Here is a 22,459-nt window from a genome sequence, read left to right as displayed (position 1 = left end):
TAAAGGGTTTTCAACCAAATACTGAAAATGACGGTTATATTTATTATTGTTAGTTTGTCCAAATACTTTTGAGCCCCTGAAAATAGGGGGACCATGTATAAAAATCTCTTTTCTCAATGGCTCATACAATGTTTTTGTTAAAACCCATGAATTAAGGTTGAAAAGTCTATACTTCAATCACATCTTGATGGCTTTGTTTAGAATCCATTGTGGTGGTTTACAGAGCCAAAGTTATGAAAATTGTGTCACTCTTCACATACTTACGGATCTGACTGTAGCTGTAAGGTGGCTTAGAAGCATTCAGTTTGATCACTTCCTGATAAAGGCACAATTTAGGATCAATTAACAGTGCAGTGCTTCTTGGCAATCATGGTTGCCATTTATGCTTTTAAAAAAGATGGATTTATTCCTTAAAGTTGAGTATTTATAAATAATAATACAGTCAGTACATATTATTTATGGTGTTCCTTACCCAAGAAAAGAATTTTGAACAAAGTAGAAAATATTCAAAATACATTAGCATTATGGTTAAAAAATATCACACTACAGTTGACATTTCACATCAGATGACTCCCCTTTTTTGTTTTGAAAAACCACTTTACAAATACACACCAAAAATGTTAAGTAGCATACAGTACTGCTGGCTAGAGAGTTGATTACTTGCCATTATGGGACTCTTTATGATACTATATAAGGTCAAGATTTGCTTTTAGATTTACACCAAGAAAAAAAAAAATCATCCTTATTTCTGCAAGGTAAATACTGTATACATACATACATACGTTCTGAAGCCTACTTCATCTCATTTAGGAATGCAGGAAGTCCTAACCCTACCCTCGCAGCACTGGGCACAAGGCACTCCATTACAAGGGCCACTCATACAAATGCCATATTATGCTGTATACATACATATTTAAATATTCATCTTGTATCAATTTAAGATTAGCTATAAATATAATCATTATGAAACTACAGTTACTACCTTGTTCTCTGTGTGTTGTAAGAAATCTGTATTTATATATGTGCCAGTTCTGTAAACTGACTAACATAATCTATACTTGCATTTTGACAGAGTATTTTTTCACAGCATTCTGTGTCTGCACTCAGTGAAGAGCGCTATACTAAAAATAAGTTTTTTAATACAAAGAAGAAAGTATCATATTGCCTTTTTAAATTCTATATAAGTAGGTTGTAAACATACAGTACTGTGCAAAAGTTTTAGGCAGGTGTGAAAAAATGCTGTAAACAAAGAATGCTTTCAAAAATGGAAGTGTTAATCATTTATTTTCATCAATCAACAAAATGCAGTGAATGAACAAAAGAGAAATCTAAATCAAATCAATATTTGGTGTGACCACCCTTTGCCTTCAAAACAACATCAGTTCTTCTAGGTACACTTGCACACAGTTTTTGAAGGAACTCGGCTGGTAGGTTGTTCCAAACATCTTGGAGAACTAACCACAGATCTTCTGTGGATGTAGGCTTCCTCACATCCTTCTGTCTCTTCATGTAATCCCAGACACACTCGATGATGTTGAGATCAGGGCTCTGTGGGGGCCATACCATCACTTCCAGGACTTCTTGTTCTTCTTTACGCTGAAGATAGTTCTTAATGACTTTGGCTGTATGATTGGGGTTGTTGTCCTGCTGCAGCATAAATTTGGGGCCAATCATACGCCTCCCTGATGGTATCGCATGATGAATAAGTATCTGCCTGTATTTCTCAGCATTGAGAACACCATTAATCCTGACCAAATCTCCAACTCCATTTGCAGAAATGCAGCCCCAAACGTTCAAGAAACCTCCACCATGCTTCACTGTTGCCTGCAGACACTCATTATTGTACTGCTCTCCAGCCCTTCGACGAACAAACTGCCTTCTGCTACAGCCAAATATTTCAAATTTTGACTCATCAGTCCAGAGCACCTGCTGCCATTTTTCTGCACCCCAGTTCCTATGTTTTCGTGCATACTTGAGTCGCTTGGCCTTGTTTCCACGTTGGAGGTATGGCTTTTTGGCTGCAACTCTTCCATGAAGACCACTTCTGGCCAGATTTCTCCAGACAGTAGATGGGTGTACCTGGGTCCCACTGGTTTCTGTCCGTTCTGAGCTGATGGCACTGCTGGACATCTTCCAATTTCGAAGGGTAATAAGCTTGATGTGTCTTTCATCTGCTGCACTAAGTTTCCTTGGCCGACCACTGCGTCTACGATTCTCAGCGTTGCCCATTTCTTTTTGCTTCTTCAAAAGAGCTTGAACAGCACATCTTGAAACCCCAGTCTGCTTTGAAATCTTTGTCTGGGAGAGACCTTGCTGATGCAGTATAACTACCTTGTGTCTTGTTGCTGTGCTCAATCTTGCCATGACATGAAACTGTCTTCCACAACCTCACCTTGGTAGCAGAGTTTGGCTGTTCCTCACCCAGATTTAAGCCTCCTACACAGCTGTTTCTGTTTCAGTTAATGACTGTGTTTCAACCTACGTGTGACATTGATGATCATTAGCACCTGTTTGGTATAATTGGTTGATACACCTGACTATAATCCTACAAAATCCCTGACTTTGTGCAAGTGTACCTATAAGAATTGATGCTGGTTTGAAGGCAAAAGGTAGTAACACCAAATATTGATTTGATTTAGATTTTTCTTTTCTTCGCTCACTTTGCATTTTGTAAACTGATAACAATAAACAATCATATTTCTGAAAGCATTCTTTGTTTACAGCATTATTTCACACCTGCCTATAACTTTTGCACAGTACTGTATATAACAAACATTTTAAAAACATGTAAGCGAGGAATATGAAACTTGTAATTATTGTGTAATGCAAACAAACACTTAAAAGAAGTGGATGTACAATTAGAACTGTATCAGATATGCTCATAAATAGATGAACAATTGTGTCATGTAACCCCTCTTTTCTAATTTACCTTTAGTCCACGGCGTACCCTGTCATCCATTACTTCAAGGAACTCTTTATGACTTAGACAGTTGTCACCATCAAGATCAAAAAGCTTGAACACGGTGTCTAGAACATTATCGGAAAGCTCATTTCCAGTTGCAATCATTACAGCCCTTTTGAATTCAGCTTATAAAAAAACACACACAAAACCAATTTCAGTTTAGCCAGTTATGACAAATCCTATAACAAATACAATTAAAACATTCATTTTAAGAAAAAAAAAAGATGAATCTTAATTGAATATATTTGGCAATAAAATGCTGCTTATTAGTTTAAAGGACAAAAGAACTCGTTAAGCAGGCCTTACCAATCCCTATTGGTCGGTTAGCTTCACTGATCATTTTTAAAGTGAAAGCAAAATCTTCCAAGTTGTTGGTAAATAAGCAGAAGGATTTAAACTCTTCAAAACTGATACTCTAGAAAATAGATGAAGAATAAAGCAAGTTTAATCATCAGGCAGAAGATTAATTATTGATATATTTTAAAAGATGTACTGCCCAAATATACAATTTTGATTATTAAATAGTTTTAATTGCTTTCTGGAGTGTTCTTATTATTTTTTTCTGCCTTGTTAAATGTTGGTCTTTATACATTTTTTTACTGCTAAAATATTATACACAAAAAAAAGCATAACTTTTTCCTGTATGCCAGGTGATTATTCAAATTTGGTGAACACATGTCAAAGTCTTCTTTGCTTTTACCTTTTAAATTAAGAGGTGTATCTAATAAACCAAATGGTAGACATTTTGAGGCACATCTGTCCTGTGCCACACAACATTTAGCTAGGGTCTCTCCATATCAAAGAAATTGAACAGTACTCTTCTTACATGTACAGTACTAAATACTCAACTGGTCACAGCCTTTTATGGATTTGGAAACTAAATTACCAAAGACAACTGTAAGTGAGAGTGTGACTTCATATTTCTAAAAATACTGGCATCAATACTTCCTTCCATTTTATGAAGCTGCATTATCCTAGTCATTTTGTAAAGTTCCTGTCATGCTCCATCTCTTTCTTGAAAGATTCAAAGAATGCTGAATATCTCAAACACAAATCTTAAGCTGTGATGAAACATTCCTATAATGTGTAGGAAATACAAACACTCTTCTTAGCCAATGGAGCAAAAAGAAATGTTACCTTACTTAAATATGTAGAAAAAGAAGAGTCAGAATTAAAAGAAAAATATCAATGGCTATGTAATCAATGATGACTCTCCCCACCTGTCCTGGAGGGATTCTTTTTCTCATGTTCTCCCAGTAGGCTTCATTGTTTTCTTCATTGGTATAGTGAAGAAGCCACTCTGCAAAATCCTCTCTCCTCATTGTGTCCATTCCTTTAGAAAACTGTAAGAATTCCATTTCTTGCATTTCTATCTGTAGATTCTCCATAAAACTAGCAGAAAATACAAAACAGACAATGGAAACCATCTGAGAGTGCAAGTGAAAAATGCAGGCTTTAGATATGCCTGCTGTCCATTTTAATGAACATTTTTTTAAACCCAGTTTGTAGCAGTGAACAGGTCCTACCCCCATTATATAATATTAATAAAGAAAGGCTCATTATTTTTCATGTACAGATGATAACTGAGGTATGCAGAAAGAAACCAGAAGCAGAGTACATGTTCAGCATAATCTTCAGCCATCGCCTACTGTCGATTTTTTTGCATGTTTACAAACTGATCGATATGAACATGAGTGTCTTGTAACATCAAAGACCAAACTGTTTAATGCTTTCTGTTAATTGCTGGCATTGTAAATATGCAGACACCTGAATCTAACCAAAACTGACAGTAAAACAGAAAGACGCTCACTCTTTTAGTCCTATTGACCAATTATAAAATTTGATATCCCAAATCATTTTAAATCTACTGCTTGCACATAAAAATATAATGTTATAAGTTGAGGCTCCATCCCACTCCCTACAGAAAATGATTTTTCATCAAAGTCCTGCAATAATCTGAGAGTCAGCAAGGTTTTTCTTAAGACGTTCAGTAGTCCAAAACCAAGTCATATATTCTTTTCTTGATATTTTGAAATGTAGGAAGTAATGATATAATAATGTACTACTTCAGATGTATGCATGTTATTTGTAAGTGACTAAAGGATATCTCAAAAAATTCAATTAATAAAAATCTCCAAAATTCTCTGTATGTCACTTTGAATATATACATGCTGGATGAAAATACAAAAATGAAAACAGGGGTTTCAACACAGCAGGTTTTTGAAGGAGTATGTATTCCAAATAGACAAATTTTATATTTAAGATAATTCCAAAACATCTTTTCAACAGAAGAAAAAGTTGAAAAACAAATATGAGCACACTTTAGAAAGTGTAGAAACAAACTATTTCTTAACTAACGGTGTCGGTACAAGTTTTCATCCCATATATCAGAGATATGCAGGTTTTGCTAGTTGGCTAGAGTGAACTGGACTGGTGTGACTATGTACCCTGTGATGGACTGGAGCCTTGTCCAAAGATGGCCATGGCCTTGCACCCAGGGCTGCTGGGACAGGCACCACCTTCTCATGACTTAGAATTGAATAAACACTCAGAAAATAAATGGATGAATACAAATTCCTTAATTACAAAAGCCTCATAGCCTGCTTAATGGAGAACTCAAATCACAATACACTTAAGCAAATCTTTCGACCTGTAATATGATAGCATGTTATCTTGCTCCCCACAATAATTGTCATATGTACTGTATACTAATAAGAGTTAAAACTTGCAGACCACAGGTGCAGATTAGTTTTTTTGAATATTACTTGTGAAAAGAATATGTAATTATTTTTGCAATCAGTTGTTTCCTTGTTGTCTTAGATTTTATAAACCTGAAAAAAAGACTGTACTTTTACAGTAGTGTTGAAGTGCACTTTGCTGCATAACAGATTCCTTATGCTAATCTGCTAATGTGAGCGTGGATGTGTTTCACATCCATTTGTAATTCTCCAAGGACACTACAATGCCAAAAAACAGAGTCAGTAACCCTTTTATGAATTTAAGAGAATACTTAATTAATAGGTTCGGTACTTTTCAAGTCAGAGTTAATTTTTCACAATCATGGTACAATATATTCATTTGACATATGAAATTGTATTCTAAAGTGAACACTTTTTATAAATTTAAAAAAATAGCTAGGCTGTTCTTGCATTTGAAAATGGGGATTAAGGGGCACAAGTCCAAATGTGAAAACAAAAGCTTTAAACTTACCAAATATGTCCAGTCTGAAGCATCAAAATTGTTTAAAACATGCTTTCACGTTTCTGTAGCATGTTTATGACAACAAAAGGAAACTGTACGTAATACACATTATCACAATTTCTTGGTACTATTTTCCTTGATGTAAGGACACATTTCCTGTTTGTTTGGCAGTTCACAACAGCCACTGTTTTTGGAGTTTTGACATTTTTCACAAATGCTGACATTCAATTGTAAATGAATGGTTGCTTATTTTACCTGCACTGATTTTTTCATTGAGTTACTCCAGACATGCTGGGCAAAGCTGCAACGATAAGCTATTTTGTAACATTGAAAGATTAGCTTGTTATACAATTTAAATTTTTATAGTTTTCGATCCCGCAAGCGGTTTTTCTGAATGCTTTTCCAGTGCCCTGAAAATATAATTTTGCATTCGATTCTGTCCCATTCACTCATAAACCTGAGATCCCTGACTGTTGTTTAATGCTAAGACCTTCATACTAAAGAACACAGGAGCCTCTTTTTCCGGGTGAGCCTACATGTGCTGTCTGGCTTTTTATTCTGAATGCCATGATATTAACTGTACCCTGCAGCTGCCCACTGGACACCACCAAAATAATAAAACATTTCCTTGTTCCACCTGCCTGCTCTTTCACTTTGCTAACTATTCTCACCCTGTTGTGGTTTTGCTAACTGACGCAGATTCCTTGTGAGCCTCGTCAGGACAGCAAGCCACAAAAGCAGCCACGAAAAGGAGCTTAAACTGTTACAAGCCACACATGCTGGCATTGTGCTCCCCTACATTTTTATTAATATTTTGTACTTTTTTTTCACATGGTGCCTATGCAAATCACAAAGTGCTTATGAATGTTGCATGGTTCTTGTTGTACTCAGCTGGTTTCCCTGACATGTATTTAAATAACAGTTGCCACAGCACCACTAGTTAGCCGTTACTATAATAATCTACTATATAATAAAACACTAAGGTTTGTTTGTGTGTCCTTTCCCTCTGAGTAATCTAAATCAGTCAGTTTAGCTTTGGTGATGTGATTGAAAGAAGAAGTGCAAATGTGAGACACACAAGGAGGAGTAAATGCATAGGAGGCACACTGAAAGAGAGTCTCCTTCAATGACAGAAAGTATAAACCCAAACAGGAAGCAAGAAAGCGGAATCAAAAATAATTAGTCCGAAAAACAGGCATAACGGGAACAGTCTTGCGAGAGAAATCGGGGCTAAAGAGAGATAGTTGCTTTCAAAAATGGAAAGTATAAATCTGGGCAGGAGGCAAGAAAGGTACCCTGATAATACGCAGGCTTTATGGGAATGCGCTTGAGACAGAGAAACAGAACACTAGTGAAGAGGCACTCGGACACACACAAATACAGAGGAAAGGTGCACACACAAGGGGAAGAATTAGCAAATATTTAAAAATTATTCTATTACCTGTCTTCGACATGTACCATAGCTAGTAAAGTATAAAAAAAAAAAAAAATCACATACAATAATACACATAAATGCCCAGAATTGTTAATCTAAGTTAAAATATATTTAAATATTTACTTTAATTGTAACATTCAAACTTTGTTTTTTGGCTAATTTGACAGCCCTAGCACACAGTAAGTAAGAGGTGAGGACAGAGCTGGAACTCTTCTGGTTTACAGTCCAGTTCCTTGGCTGCTATACCACACTGCTTGCTCTATAAGTTTGGTAGACTTCTCCATTGTAACTTTGGTAAAATAAATTGTACTAGCCAACCCGCGGCGTACCATACGCCGCATAATCAGGCTGGGTTTTTAATGATTTTTAAGCACAGGGAAAAAATTTACATTTGAAAAATCCGGAGGAGAGGGGAAGGACGCCCATTACGCCCCATCCGTCATGCTAGTCTGCTGATTTCTCATTCAGTAACCTGTGAGTAGTGATGGGCGGGGTGAAGCGTCGCGAAGCACCAACACGTTTGAAGCAACTGTGTCGGAAATCGTATCGAAGCTTCGAAGCATTTAACACTCACTTCTCTAGTGACACCTCCTGGCCATTTTCATTAACGTTACAGAAACTTATGATACACTTGAATGACGTCTATTAAAACTCGTATTGCTTTTATTTTTTCGCAGCTACAGACTGACAACGAAGAGAAGGGTTTGTCAGCAACTTCTAGTGTGTGATGTGTAAAAAATATAAATATAACTTCTTTAACTGCCTTGTGGCGCTGTAGTAGTATGGCTGCTTTGTAGTAAGGAGACAGTGGAAGATTGTGGGTTCGCTTCCTGGTTCCTCCCTGTGTGGATAGCAAATTATCCGCGACAAACAAACTGTTTTACACGCTGCAAACCAACCCGAGGCGTAGTATACGCCGCTTTTTCAATGTTTTTTAAGCAGAGGGAAAAAAATGAACATTTGCAAAATCCGTAACGCTGCTTTCAGTAAGTACAATGCACACGCGTTTAGTTTGTTGGTGACTTTTTGCCAGCTGTCTTTCCTGGTTTGGGCTGTTTTTGCAGTGTTACCGCTTGTGCATATTAAATCTTGAATTCCTTTGAGTAACTAATTAACTAACTAACACCCACCCACTCAGCTTGTGTGAAAAAAAATGTGCCCGTTCTTTCATCATTTTGTTGCAGCAATATACATTGTGTTTTCACTCAACGCGGAGGTGCGCATTCATCTCGGATTATTACATCCAGCTAATCTGCTACACGACTGCGTTTGAAAAACCGACTTATCCCAGATGAGTTTCACCGGCATTAATGATTAGGAATCTGGTTGGAACAAAACACTGTAGCCACAGGGGTTCAGTAGGACCGAGTTTGGGAAACACCGCTGAACACTCGTGGCTCTTGCCAACTCACGGCGTATCATATGTCGCATAATTATGTATTGATGGGTGAACACTTTCTGAACGACACAGTTGTCCAAACAGAAGTGAAAGTAAAATTGAGCCTGGTGCATTCTTTAACTGCATTCTCTGTCTTGTAGCGCAGTGGTAGTGTTGCTGCTTTACAGTAAGGAGACTGGAAGATTTTTGGTTCGTTTGGGCTGCATTTGCAGTGTTACCGCCTGTGCATATTAAATCTTGAAATCCTTCGAGTAACAAATTAACTAACACCCACCCACACACACACACAGCTTGTGTGAAAAAATGCACCCGTACTTTCATCATTTTGTTGCAGCCTATCAAAGACCTGCTGCCCCCAACTCAAGGTGGCTCAGAGGTCCATGTGTAGAGTACAACAGATGAACATAAATGACGCCGTTTTTTTCGAGGCGTCGCGTCCCAGTTAGTGGGCGTGGCTCTGCGAGTTGTCGTCGTATCCAATGGTCATAGAGTTGGTGGGCGAGGCTCTTTCCTACTTGTCAGTGGCTCTTCCTGCGTGCTTTCATGGGTGTCTTGTTTTGGTGTGCGTGCTTTCATGGGTGTCTTCCCCTTCTGGCGTCGACTTTGTGAATTATATATATAGATTTTACCTAAATTCAGTGCATACAGAAATAACATGCTGTGCTAGTATAACAAATGTCTGTCAGTTATGTGCCTGATTATAATGGCTCAAAGCTACAGGATAACCCTGTCTGCCTGCTTATAAGAAAATACGTCCGGACTTATGCACTATCCAAGGGTATCACTGGGGAAACATAGAAAATCTTAGACTGACTAAATCAATCTGCTGATTTAAATCCAATCAAGCGTAGAGATCATTTACTAGAAGGGAGGCTGATATCAGATACCCCCAAAACAAAACAAACATCAACTGAAAACAGTGGCAGCAAAGGCTTGGAAGAGCATCTCAAAAGCACAAACAACAAGCTGTGGTGGCAAAGGGGCCTAATGCATGTAAAAGATCATGGTACTTTAATTTGTCCAAGAGCTTACACTCACCTGAAATGAGGGATGGAATACAAAAATGATAAACCGTATCAACAGAAAAATAATAAGAAATAAAAGCAGACATTTTTTTTTTTTTTACATTTGCAATATAACCCTTTTTCATCTCAAATCCAAATTGGTTGAGCATACAACAAAACAAATATCAGTTATGATTTCTCTTTGTCAATATTAATGTAGGATTCTGTATATATAACAAAAAATAAACGAAAATTCAAATCTACTTTTCAAATGTGTATATTTACCATCCATCTGTCCATTCTCCAACAACACTAATGCCAATATGCGACTGGGATTCATACCCAGCAACACTTACTACTGCTATACCATGCATCTACTACATGCATTATAAAAGCAAAAATATATATATAACAACTTGTATATCAATGTACTACATTCTTCACTTCATCTATTTGTGGGGCTGTTTAATCCAATTCTGGGTAACAGAGGTTGAAGCCTCTACGGCAAGAACCAGCCCTTAAGAGGGACACTAACTTTCAAAATGACCTAGCATGTACATCATTGTGATGTGAGAGAAACCCCCCACATACACAGGGAGAAAAGGTAAACTCTGCATAGACCATGATGAGGCTAGGATTTGAACTCTGGAGTTGTGTCACAGCAGTGCTAACCACTATACCATCATGCCTCACTTCTATAATAAAGATATCACTAGCTGGTTATTTCCAAATGCATGATCTGAAATGAATTCCCTATATGGAAGTTATTCTGTATTTCAAGCAGTTCAAATTGGATTGTTTTGTTAAAAATGCAGCATTACGTTCATAACTGAACCATACTAAGAGCCCTTATAAGTGCACAGTACATGTGTATCCAGACTGGCTCTCACACAGTGTGCTGACATTCTGTTCATCTGGCTGCAGAGGGAGCCAGAAACTAACGTAAAGGAGAAGTCAACTGTGTGGCTGCACACTGGTGCATCATCATTCACTGGCTTGTAAAAAGTTGTGCATTCTGAGTTGAAGTTAATGAAATGTACAGATTTTTTTTTTATAAAGTAATTAGATTACCTAAGTTATGCTGCAATACAGAAAAGCAATCAGACTGTAACCAATCACACAAGACATTGTTTGTAACACAGTTGCCAAATCACATTCTCCCAGACTGTGTGAAGTAATACTCTTAGCCCTAAAATCAATCTGAACAGCAGATGTAATAGCAAGTCCCGCCATTCCAGACAGCAAAAGCAAAACATCTGGAATGTTAATAAGAGCACGTATGCTGCTGCACCCATATTATTTGTTCCTTAGATTAAACAAGATGAAATCACTGACCATGTACTGAGAAACAGATGGGGATGATGTCTGCTAAAATCACACAGGTGGTTTATTCTTTTCCCTCCCTGTTTTTTTCTCCTTTAATCTAGGGTTCTTTTGATGTCTATTATAAGCAGCAAAGGTGGACACTGTTGAACTGGCTGTTTGCAGGTACACTCTGAACATGACAACTAGCCAAAGCTTCAGACTACTCTTTGGATTTCATAACTTTTTAAATAGATAGTTGTTGATTCTTTATATATATATATATATATATATATATATATATATATATATATATACCACAAAACAGCCTTTGGAAAAAAAACCTATTGTTTGTGCTTTGCTATTAGTATAAATATATTAGTGTTTTATATTATCTAACCACTTATTTTCTGAGCCCAGTTATTCTAATACAGATTCACAGAATGCTAGGACCTTATAGACTAAAGAAGAACTCTTACGGAACAACAAGCACACACTCACTCACTCACAACAGGTCAATTTATCAAAGACAATTACATTTAGGATATGGAAGGAGATCAAACAAACAAGGGAAGGCATGCACACTCCACCATGTTAAAAAGTGATATTGACAAAGCACTGAAATGTAATGCACCCAGCCAATTACTGGACCCATTTAATCTAGTTTTTGAAGTTGCAAGAAGGGGTCGTCACTGGGAGATCTGTCTATCACACTCGTACACATTGGCTCAATCTACCCAACTCACTGGGAGAAAAATCTACACAGAGAAAACAAGCAGACTCTCCCCAGAAAGTGAGGTGCTGCAGTTCAAACTTAGTCTCCTGGACCTAGAAGGCAACAGCACTGGCCACGGTGCCACTGTGTTGCGGTAAATGTATTTGTCAAATGGCAAATTATATGATCATTAATTTTAAGAACGATTTGATTAAAAACCCAGTGAGCACTGTGATGGACTGCCACCCTTCTCCAGAGTTGGTTCCCACTATAGCCTGATAATGCTGAGAAAGGCTCCAGACCCAGCAAAGCTGAACGTGGAATAAGTGAATTTTAAAGAGGATGGATAGAAAACCTTATGTTATGGAGACATTATATTCCAATTAAAAAGAACACAACTGTCAAATAAAACAAAAAATATGCAATGCAAGTGTCTGCGAAAAAGATGACAGCAAACACTTCATTTAAATGTAGAAGCCACTTTTGTCACATATTACAATGTAAGTGGACGAATCTCTATTACAAAAGTGCTGCTAAAACAGTGAGAGGTTAAAGGAATAAGGAAAACTAATGAAAGTTTTATTTTTGTGGTACACATTTACTGATACGAATACAAGATTCTTTATACCTAAACATGAAAGCCTATACATCACATACTTTTTTGCAATTAATTTTCTACAAAGAAATCCCAGACGCTGCAAATGTAAACCCCAGCCTCTATAAACATGACATCAGTCCCCTGACACTGACAACCTCACCCACCCAGATCCACCCAACCCTGGACTCTCTCAAAGAAGGCAATGGTGATAGAGCAAGTCAAGTTATAAAATATTTTAGGAACTTAGAATTAATGGATTTAGTGGGTGCTTTTAAATTACAGAAAAAAGAACCAATTCTATAGCTTTGCTTGTTTTGGTTATTTACATATTGAAGTGAGAACAACTTCAGCAGAAAAGATTCTGAAGAGCAGGCATCAGTAAAGAGAAGCACAGAGTCTTCCCTTTCCTGTTTTAGTCAATGTTGACAATTCTTTTTCTGTGCTAAGGTAATAACTGAAAGCACTGAAGATATGAGTTGAGAGTCTCCTTGACCAAATGTGGCCGATTTCATCAAATTAAATACAGTCATGGGTGGCCTCGTGGTTCTGTACTTTGTGCCACAATTTCACGGCTCCAGAACAAGCCCGTCTATGTCAGGTGTTCATGTTATCTTTTTCTCAGAGCTCTAAGTTTAATCTTAGCAGGTTAGACTGATTTGAGACTTGGAACTGGCTTGACAGAAAGTGTGTGAGTGAGTGAGTGAATGTGCAATGCCTTGGTCCCAGGGTTGCTGGTATTGTTTGTTTTTTCTCTGCTGACCATGTAAATGTTATACTTAGTGTTTTCAGTTTTAAATAATAATACCCTAGGTTCTTGTCTATAAGCCGGACTCATGTATAAGCCGGAGACCAAAAATCATACGAATTTTTAAAATAAAATCGTATCATAGATAAGCCGGACTCATGGATAAGCCGAACGTAACATAACCTATAACTAATAGAAGGGAGGGAGGTCAGTGGTCTCACTCGCACCCATTTAATTTCTTTAAGGGGGGAGAGAGTGTGAGATATTGGCGTCTCTCTCACTCCCCGCATGGCACGGTTGGAGCGGCCGGAGCGCGTTCTTTCTGCTCTGGGCGTCGCCGAGTCAACACGCGCGCGTAGCGGTCATTTAAATTGTGATTTTATATGTAAGCATATTTAAATATATATCGCGGATTTTTTGCTGGTTCGCGGATTTCTGCGGACAATGGGTCTTTTAATTTCTGGTACATGCTTCCTCAGTTGGTTTGCCCAGTTGATTTCATACAAGGGATGCTATTGGCAGATGGCTGAGAAGCTACCCGGCTTACTTTTCTCTCACTCTTGCGCTGACTATCTGTGATCCTGACGTACGGGGATTGAGCAGGGGGGCTGTTCGCACACCTAGACGATACGGACGCTCTAAAAATGCTGAAAGATTATCTTCACGTTGCTATCTTTTGTAAAGCTGATTCCTGAAAAGACATGCTGCACAGTGCTTCGCATACTTAAAAGCTCGAAGGGCACGTATTGATTTTTGACTGAAAAACAAACTCTGTCTCTGTCTCTCTCTCTCTCTCTCTCTCCCTGCTCCTGACGGAGGGGGTGTGAGCTGCCGCCTTCAACAGCTTTGTGCCGCGGTGCTTCGCATACCTAAAAGCCAAACAGCACCATTGATTTGTTTGCTAGAGATTGTTTTCTCTATCTCTCAGACATGCTCTGCTCCTGACGCGCACTCCTTTGAAGAGGAAGATATGTTTGCATTCTTTTAATTGTGAGATGGAACTGTCATCTCTGTCTTGTCATGGAGCACAGTTTAAACTTTTGAAAAAGAGACAAATGTTTGTTTGCAGTGTTTGAATAACGTTCCTGTCTCTCTACAACCTCCTGTGTTTCTGCGCAAATCTGTGACCCAAGCATGACGATATAAAAATAACCATATAAACATATGGTTTGGTTTCTACTTCGCGGATTTTCTTATTTCGCGGGTGGCTCTGGAACGCAACCCCCGCGATGGAGGAGGGATTACTGTATAAGCCGGACTTATGTATAAGCCGATATTCTATTTTTTCATTTTCACAACTTTTTTCCTTAGATAAGCCGCGGCTTATAGACAAGAACTTAGGGTAATAATAATAATAATCAGGTTGTTATAAAAAAATTAAATATACTGACATTTTTAAAAAGACTGAATATTTAAGTTTATTTTAACTTAAACAGATTTATGTAAGTTGCTTTTTTGCCCACCTAAACTGTTTCTGAGGTTTTTGTTTTCAGATTTTCACCTTCTTTTTATAAGTTGCAATTTCACAATAATGGTGGAAAAAGTTCTGAGATGATTTATCTTGGTATCTTTTTTTTTACATCACAAAAATCAGCTTTGTTCCCCATTATCTTTTTTCACTATAAAGCCATTTGTTTGTCAATATAAATGATCACCATTCAAGAGATCTTCCATTATTTTCCTTCATTAAGCCACTGGCACACTACACGACTTCTACTCTGTCACACTTAACAATTGCAGGTTCTGGATCTCTTGAGGATGTCAGAATACATGACTAGAGATTGCTGGAGATGACAACGTTACATGACTCCATACAGATTTTTCTATTTCCCAAGTACTGCAAGCTTCTTACATTCTGACTGCAAGAATTGTCTGTAAAAATGCATTCCAGGTATGGTGAGTTCATCCACTAATCTGCAGTTTGTATGAATTCATACCATACAGAAGAAGCACTTAATGTGTTTTGTCACAAAAAAGTGATGTAATAGAGATGAAGGGAAATGGCATTTGCATCAAGATAACTAACTACAGAAAATTTCACAGAATCAGGAAGCTTAATGTGGTTAGTATGGCAGATTTGCAATGACTAGTTATTTACAACATTCTTGTCTTGTATTTAATATGCCGAGTATACAAAGTAACACTAAATGATTTAACCAGAATTCACCTAAGGCTCAGTAAAACTGCTCTTTTAAAATGGAAAGGAGCATATCAGGCACAACACAGTCATGACTTAAGGTTATACATAGCAATAAAAAACAATACAGTAAAATACACACCTAAATGTTTTCCAGCAGAAATAACTTAAAAGGATTTAGTTTAGCAATATTAACTTTAACTTTATATTAGCTGAAGCCTTTCTTCAGAGCAAAATCACAAGAACTGTGAGTAAGATGCAATACACACGAACCATATTATAAAAGGAATATGCCACTGGATTATACTTTACATGGCAGTCATTGGTAAATTTTGGTATTTCTGGAGATACACTACACAGAATTACATTATTGTCATAGGATGATGTATTTTCTCCAGGTAAAGACTTAATATGATATTAGAGGAAGTTGTTTTCCTTTTTATAATATAGTTTTACTAATTATGCTTTCCATATTACTGTTTAATTTTCAACATGATATTCAGTTTTTAATAGTAATAACATCTCTAAAAATTGTAGCTGCTTATTAAAAGCAGAACAATTTTTTTTTTAGGTTTTATTTTCTGAACACCGTAAGAATTTCTTAGATTACATGTTTGCAAGCTCCTTTTGGAAAGTTCAGGTCTTGGCTTTTAATTATAGGTAAAGCTTCTGAATTGCAATGTGTTCTGTAACTCATCTGGATGTTTATTTTTGTGGCTTTAACATAATCCAGTTTGGCTAAACAGCCCTGGATAGGACACCAGTCCATCACTGGGCCCACTCGTGCACACACTCACACGGGACAATTTGGACTGCCAAATGACCTAATCTTTAGGGATGAGGTAGGAAAACTGAAGAACCTACATAACCTCCGAATGTTGGACAGTTTTAGATGTCCTGTGCCAAGGTGTAGCCCATAATTACTAGTTAAGTCTGCACAGTCTTTGGCAGTGATGTGCAGGGTCAAGGAGCAATTGGATCAACTTCCCACCTAAATCCAACCAGTCTATGGCTGAAATGAATGAGAATTCATTAGCTATATCCATTTATAAGTAATATCCTTTGAATTTAAGCACCTCTTAATATAAACTGTGCCTACTGTCCTGCAGTGGCCAAAAAAGACCTGCTGGCTGCTTCTTTGCATAGCATGCCAAAGCGAACGATGCCCTACAAATGGTGTCATAAAGAATAAAATAGCTCTTCTTATGATGGCATTATTAAGCATATTTATGTTACTGAATAAAACAAAATTACAAAATTAATAATACTGCTAAGAAATGTAAAATGAATACATGTCATAAGTCTTTTTTTTTTTACGCTTTTTTTATTCCTCTGCGTATTTTTCCTTTAAGACACAAAAAATCCCAGTTGTATAAAACATCTGTGCTCGTTTTGTAAAGCTTGCTGTGTATCATAAGAGTGACCAGCCCAGTACTATGCAACAATAACAGCACAAATGAACCTACTTGAAAGGTCCAGAGGGAAGCATAAATAATATTTAAACACTGTACTGGTCATTTACCACACTTTGAGACTTAATACTTGAGATGAAAGCTGCTGCACACATAATGACAGCCTGTGTAGGTGGAGTACTGTAGCTGGCTTTTTCCAGACTCAGCCTTAATTTACAGTACAATCAAGTGCACAATGAGCAACTGATTGTAAAAATGTGAGAATAAAATTATGCAACTTGCAGAAATGTATAGGGCTCAAGAGGGAATACCAGTCAGTTTCTTCTAATGTTTAAAAGACTGCCAGTAGCCAAAAAGCATTTGTATTCAAAATAACAACAGACAAACCTAAATTACCTCAGTGTTTGTCACTCCTACTAAAAGATAATGCAGTGCACCTACACACCATTCCTTTTTTGATCAGTACAGTAGTCAAATGTGACATACTTTGCAGTGACATATTTTGCTCAGGTAATGACATTCCACAAATGAAGTACTGGTTTAATAATAAAGATTCTGGAGCAAAGGGGAAATCTATATTAAAATAATAACATGTTCAGCATTAAAAACAATGACTAATGAAATAAACTATCAAAATATTCCGTATCTTATATACTGTACATATAATCTCAGAGATACTTAAACCAGTCCACTAGGTCCTTCACAAGGCAAATATGAAAAGTGCTGAAATTAATTTAAAATCAAGTATATCATTAGAATTACATTAATTACAAGCATAAAGACAGCAGGAGTGCGATGCCTGGGTTGCCTACAGCTGGCCTTAACTCCTTGAACTCATGTCATCGATAGTTATGAAAACGAAATGGACTGGGCAATGAGGACGCAAGAGTAAGAAACAAAGTGTGTGGGGATTTTATTCCATTTCAAACAGTGTTCATAATAAGTGCAGTGCATGTTCAATAAATAAATAATCCTTCATAAAATGGTGCTTACTGTGAGAGTTAAAATCCAGTTAATAAATAATCCAAGAAGCAAAAACAAATATTAAAATCAGAATAAAATTCTTCTACACCTTGGTGCCTTTCTAAAACTCCTCAGCCTCAGCTCATCTATCAGGTACACTCAGCTGGGAGCTCAGACACCGGCATGCACAGTCAACCTTTAAAACAGCTTGCTCACCATACACCTCAGCCACTCACTGAAGGGGTGTCCCAAGCCAAGCTAGACTGTCCTACGACCTTCTGCAGGACGATCTGTAGAGCCCTGTTGGTACTCTAGCTCCCAAGGTGCTCAGTAGGAAAGACCCTTCCCCATGAGTGCTGTCCCCTTTCTCCTCGCTGAGGCCAACATCCAACCGCCAAGCCTCCAGCCCACTGCACCACTTGCTTTCCTGATTCTTGGCAATCTCTGTCTCTCTTTTACCAGTTAACCCTGCTCTCTGATTTTCAGATCTTCTGGGGGTTGGTGGCAGAATTGGCACTCCAGCCTCCATAAAAAAAACCTCACACTGGTTCCACTCCATCTGAACTAGTGTGGTGCTGAGGTGTCACCCATTGCATGGCTGCACTCGAGTCCTAATCTGGATTCTGAGTTGGTTTGTCATGTGGTGGGTGCGGCAATGTGCTGTATCAGCACGTGTTCCTAACCTCTCCTACTCTCTCCTCCTTTCCTGATGCTTTGTGAACCTCCCCTTAACGCTCGTGTGGGTGTGAAGTCCTTATTAAGTTTTGTGGGGCACTGATGTGGAATAGCTCAGATGACTACACTAACTAGCTAATCAGTTCGCCTCAACACGAAAACCCTGCAGCCATTCGTACCCTTCAAGCCCTAAACGCATTGTTTTTACTATAACTCTTGGACACTCCCACGGACCCGCAACTCACTTCACCACAAGGACATAGTAATTTCAGTACTGTACTGCTCTACTCAAAGTGCTTAACAGAAACATTTGACTGTAAACGCTTTAAATTTATCTAGTATTCCTGGACCATTTTGACTCAGATGGGGAAAAAATACCTGCAAAACTCTGTGTATTGTAGTTTCTGTTTTCCTCCTTTACTGAAGAAATATGCCTGGAGAGATGTTAAAGTTGCTTCGTCTTCATTCGGTGAATCCTTAAAAATGAAATTTTATATTACCTTTTAAAAAAATAATATAGCCACAAAAAAACAGAAATAATTATAAAACTCTACCGAATAAAGAACAAAAAAAAATCCAGAAGATTTTGTAAATGAAGAAAATCACATTAATTATGTAACTGTATATAGATAGTAAACATTTTAAAACTGTTTATAGTAAACATCAAATAATATATTAAGTCAACTGTTTTGTTTTCATTGCAAACAACACAAATACTACAGTTTTCAGTCAACAATGTTACTAATTCTATCCATTTAAGTTGGATTCTGGTCCTTGCCCAGTCACTGCATGTGGCGTTTGGATACGCTTCCATTCTTCATGTGGGTGGTTTCCTCCACCATTCCAAAGATGTGTGTGTTGGGTTAACAGGTGACTGTAAATTGATCCTGTATGAGTGAATGTGCAGTGGACTTCCATCCCATTCATAGTTGGTTCCTGCTTTATGCCTGATTCTACTGTCATAGGCCCTGCAGACTATAACTTCCATGATGGAAAAGACAGTTCACAAAATAATGAACTGATTTCCTATTTACAATCAAAATAGTCCAGATTACTGCATCTAAGTAGAGTGGGGATCCTGTCGTAAACAGGTACAAGAATGTGCCACAATGTCTTCAAACTGAATGTTTGCAAAATATATAATTCCACCTGAACATAAAGATCCTTAGTTGGGATGATATGTGGTGGATAAGCAGGCCATTTCCCTAAAGTGATCTGGAAACATTCTTCTATGGTTTTTGCCTTAGGATTTAGTAGACTGTTCTCCTAAACACAACTTGTAGTAGATGAGTAAGCAACAGATGTAAAGCAATTCACCTGTTAGGCATTACCATTTAGAGACTAGAATTTTGATGTTTGGGCACCACTTATGTCAAAACAACACTTGTAAGCCCATTTTACCAGCACCACCAGCCTGTAGAGTGAATATTGTTTGTCTGTCATCAGCATAGGCCAGTTGAAATAAGGGCTTGTCAGACCACATTACGTTTTCCCTCTCCAGTTATGAAGTTTTGGGTGTTCAATGTAACTGAAGCATTTTGTTTTCCTTGATGACGCAGATTAGTTGCTGTATATTCTACTGGGGATACTATTTGGCATTCTGGCTGTTCATATCTGCTTCCATGTGTACAAATGTCGAATTGCTACCATCATTTCGTGAAGTGTACCCCCCTTTTCATTCTCTGCAGGTTTTCACACAAAGTGTGATGCTCACTGAGGTTCAACTGGGACAAAGCACAAAAAGAAGTAGCGGTAAATAAAAACACCAGCAGAGTAGCCACTGTATGTCCAAAATAATTCTACTGTCATGTCTGGAGCTACAGGTGATGTTGCATTAAACAGATAGTCTAGTTCAAAACATATATGTACATACCTTTTTACTACATGCATACAATAAACCCCAGTATACAACATTCATGGAATTCTCTTGGACAGAATGTTCAACATGAAGGATTAACATGGTCACTCAGTATGCACACACTGTGCAGAATACTTTATTCACCTCAAATAAATAACACCAGCAATGTGCTATACTGTGCTGCACATTCAGTATATTTGACTTTATTACTCATTCATTGGAATCATCACAATTATACATACTGTATCTCAAATTATAAAAACATATCTAAAAGAAAAAATCAAGTGTCCACATTTTTGAAAGTGCTAGTCTAAGCACATTAGGTGCTTTCCCACCACAGGAACCTTTTTCAGGAACTAGAAGCTTTTTAGAATCTCAGGAGCTTTAGTAGCATTGCCAGCGCAGGAACTCTGGCCGTTTGTAGTTCCTAGTACTTTTATAGCTCCTACACCAGGGTTTGTACTTTTTGTTCAACCAGGAACTATTGTGGGTAGGCTTGGGTGATGAATTGTGCTGACTGGTTGACCATAAGCACTGGTGTCCTTTTACAAATCTAGTAGTGTGGAACTAAGACAGATATCAGTGAATATGGAACTCCACACTTCGTACCAAGATCACTTTTCATAATCACCTCCCTGGTGCAGCACAGTGAAGCAAGAAGGTAGGGGCCCCCCATGAATTCCTGATTGTGTTGTACTTGACACCGCATCACCCTTCATAACTGCCTCCCTGGGGTGCCACACTACGCAACTCTTTGAAGCAATAATCTCCCCATGAAGTAGAGATCGGTTCAAAGTAATAAGGTGGAGGTGTCCCTGTGAACTCCCAATTGCCTCTCACTTTGCACCGCATCATTCTTCTCTACAAGTCATATATTTTGCATAAAAGTTACAGTTCCTATTGTGTGGTGGGAATGTAACACATGAAAGTGGCCTAGGGCCTACACTGTACCAAAACTCATTGGATCCAGAAAACAAAGTTCCTGCAGTGGAAAAGCACCTTTAGCAAGCTCTCCTTTACAAGAGTGATGGCACCAGGGCTTTTTCCATTCTTACTGAGACCACTGAATAAATAAATCTTAAACAATCCCCCTCCAGATAATTGGTGATTCTTGGTAGCCATCCATCTACAACTTTTCACTAGATAATTTAATTTGAGACAACACTTTTCACTGGAATACTACTGTCTAGAACCTGATTTGGCCAATGCAATATTTTGATCTTGAAGTAATGATACCCTTTCAGCATGGACTGGAGATCACAGGCTTGATGAATGATGTACTTGAGGTCAAGTTTCCAACTCCAGGAATCAACAAATAGATGGTGCTTGGCTGAGCATGTACTGTGACTGACATTCAGAAGCCAACAAAGCCAATCGTTTTTTACATGTACAAGATCTTATTATGCATGTGCACATTTTTTCTCCACACCAAAGTCAATACTTAAACAAAAGCAACAAGTCTTTTTAACAAAGGAGATTTTTTTTTCTTGTTACAAAAAAAAAAAAGGACACTCCCAATACCTGACATTCTGGCCCATAATTAATCAGAGGTACAACTTAATAATACAATTGTAGTTAAATACCATGAAAATATACACAATTAGGCCGGAGAGTTTTATATTGCTAGACATTAGAAGGTTTTAATGCAGTCAAGTAGACTCCAGAGCTATCCTAAAATATCTGTAGTGGACTTGCCAGAAAGGTGTTACTTTGCAAGGGCCGCATGCCCCTGTTTTCTGTCCGATGCACACTTCACATGCTACTCTTATGCCTACAGGGCTCCAAACCCAGGAATTGTTTTCAGGTTTCCAAGTTCTGATTCTCTTCTTGTGCTCATCTGAATCTGCTTTAGTTTTTGTTTCCCATGTGGTATAGCAAAATGTTATGTTGTGCATTTCTGATGTTTGTGTGATTTTAACAACTTTTCCTGAAAAGTTACATTTCTATAAATGTGCACTGAATAAATGTTGAACTTTCACCAGGATGCAACATGAAGAATTCAGTGCTTTGTGAAGACATTGCTGGTTGGCAAGTTTGTAAAAGATAAAAGGTA

General features: G+C 37.7%; 1 protein-coding gene and 1 long non-coding RNA gene across 2 annotated transcripts in view; both read right to left on the bottom strand.

Annotated features, from left to right (window-relative positions):
* Nucleotides 1-22,459, bottom strand: part of micu2 (mitochondrial calcium uptake 2) — a 210,460-nt gene that overhangs the window by 10,675 nt on the left and 177,326 nt on the right. Inside the window, exons 8-11 of the mRNA XM_028799521.2 lie at nucleotides 18,927-19,024; nucleotides 4,183-4,354; nucleotides 3,269-3,377; nucleotides 2,930-3,087 (exon numbers count right to left, since the gene is read on the bottom strand). Of these exons, the coding sequence (XP_028655354.2) occupies nucleotides 2,930-3,087; nucleotides 3,269-3,377; nucleotides 4,183-4,354; nucleotides 18,927-19,024 (537 nt within the window). The remainder of the gene's footprint in view (nucleotides 1-2,929; nucleotides 3,088-3,268; nucleotides 3,378-4,182; nucleotides 4,355-18,926; nucleotides 19,025-22,459) is intronic.
* LOC127527624 (uncharacterized) lies at nucleotides 6,559-7,339 on the bottom strand. The gene is made up of 2 exons (XR_007934815.1): nucleotides 6,801-7,339; nucleotides 6,559-6,708 (listed from the first exon to the last, which is right to left on the bottom strand). It is a non-coding gene; the product is annotated as an uncharacterized LOC127527624 (long non-coding RNA).

Source organism: Erpetoichthys calabaricus, chromosome 4 (genome assembly GCF_900747795.2).
Source record: "Erpetoichthys calabaricus chromosome 4, fErpCal1.3, whole genome shotgun sequence".
In the NCBI taxonomy this organism is placed as follows: domain Eukaryota; kingdom Metazoa; phylum Chordata; class Cladistia; order Polypteriformes; family Polypteridae; genus Erpetoichthys; species Erpetoichthys calabaricus.
The sequence above is the reverse complement of the archived record's forward strand: the minus strand, read 5'-3'. Positions and strand labels throughout refer to the sequence as shown.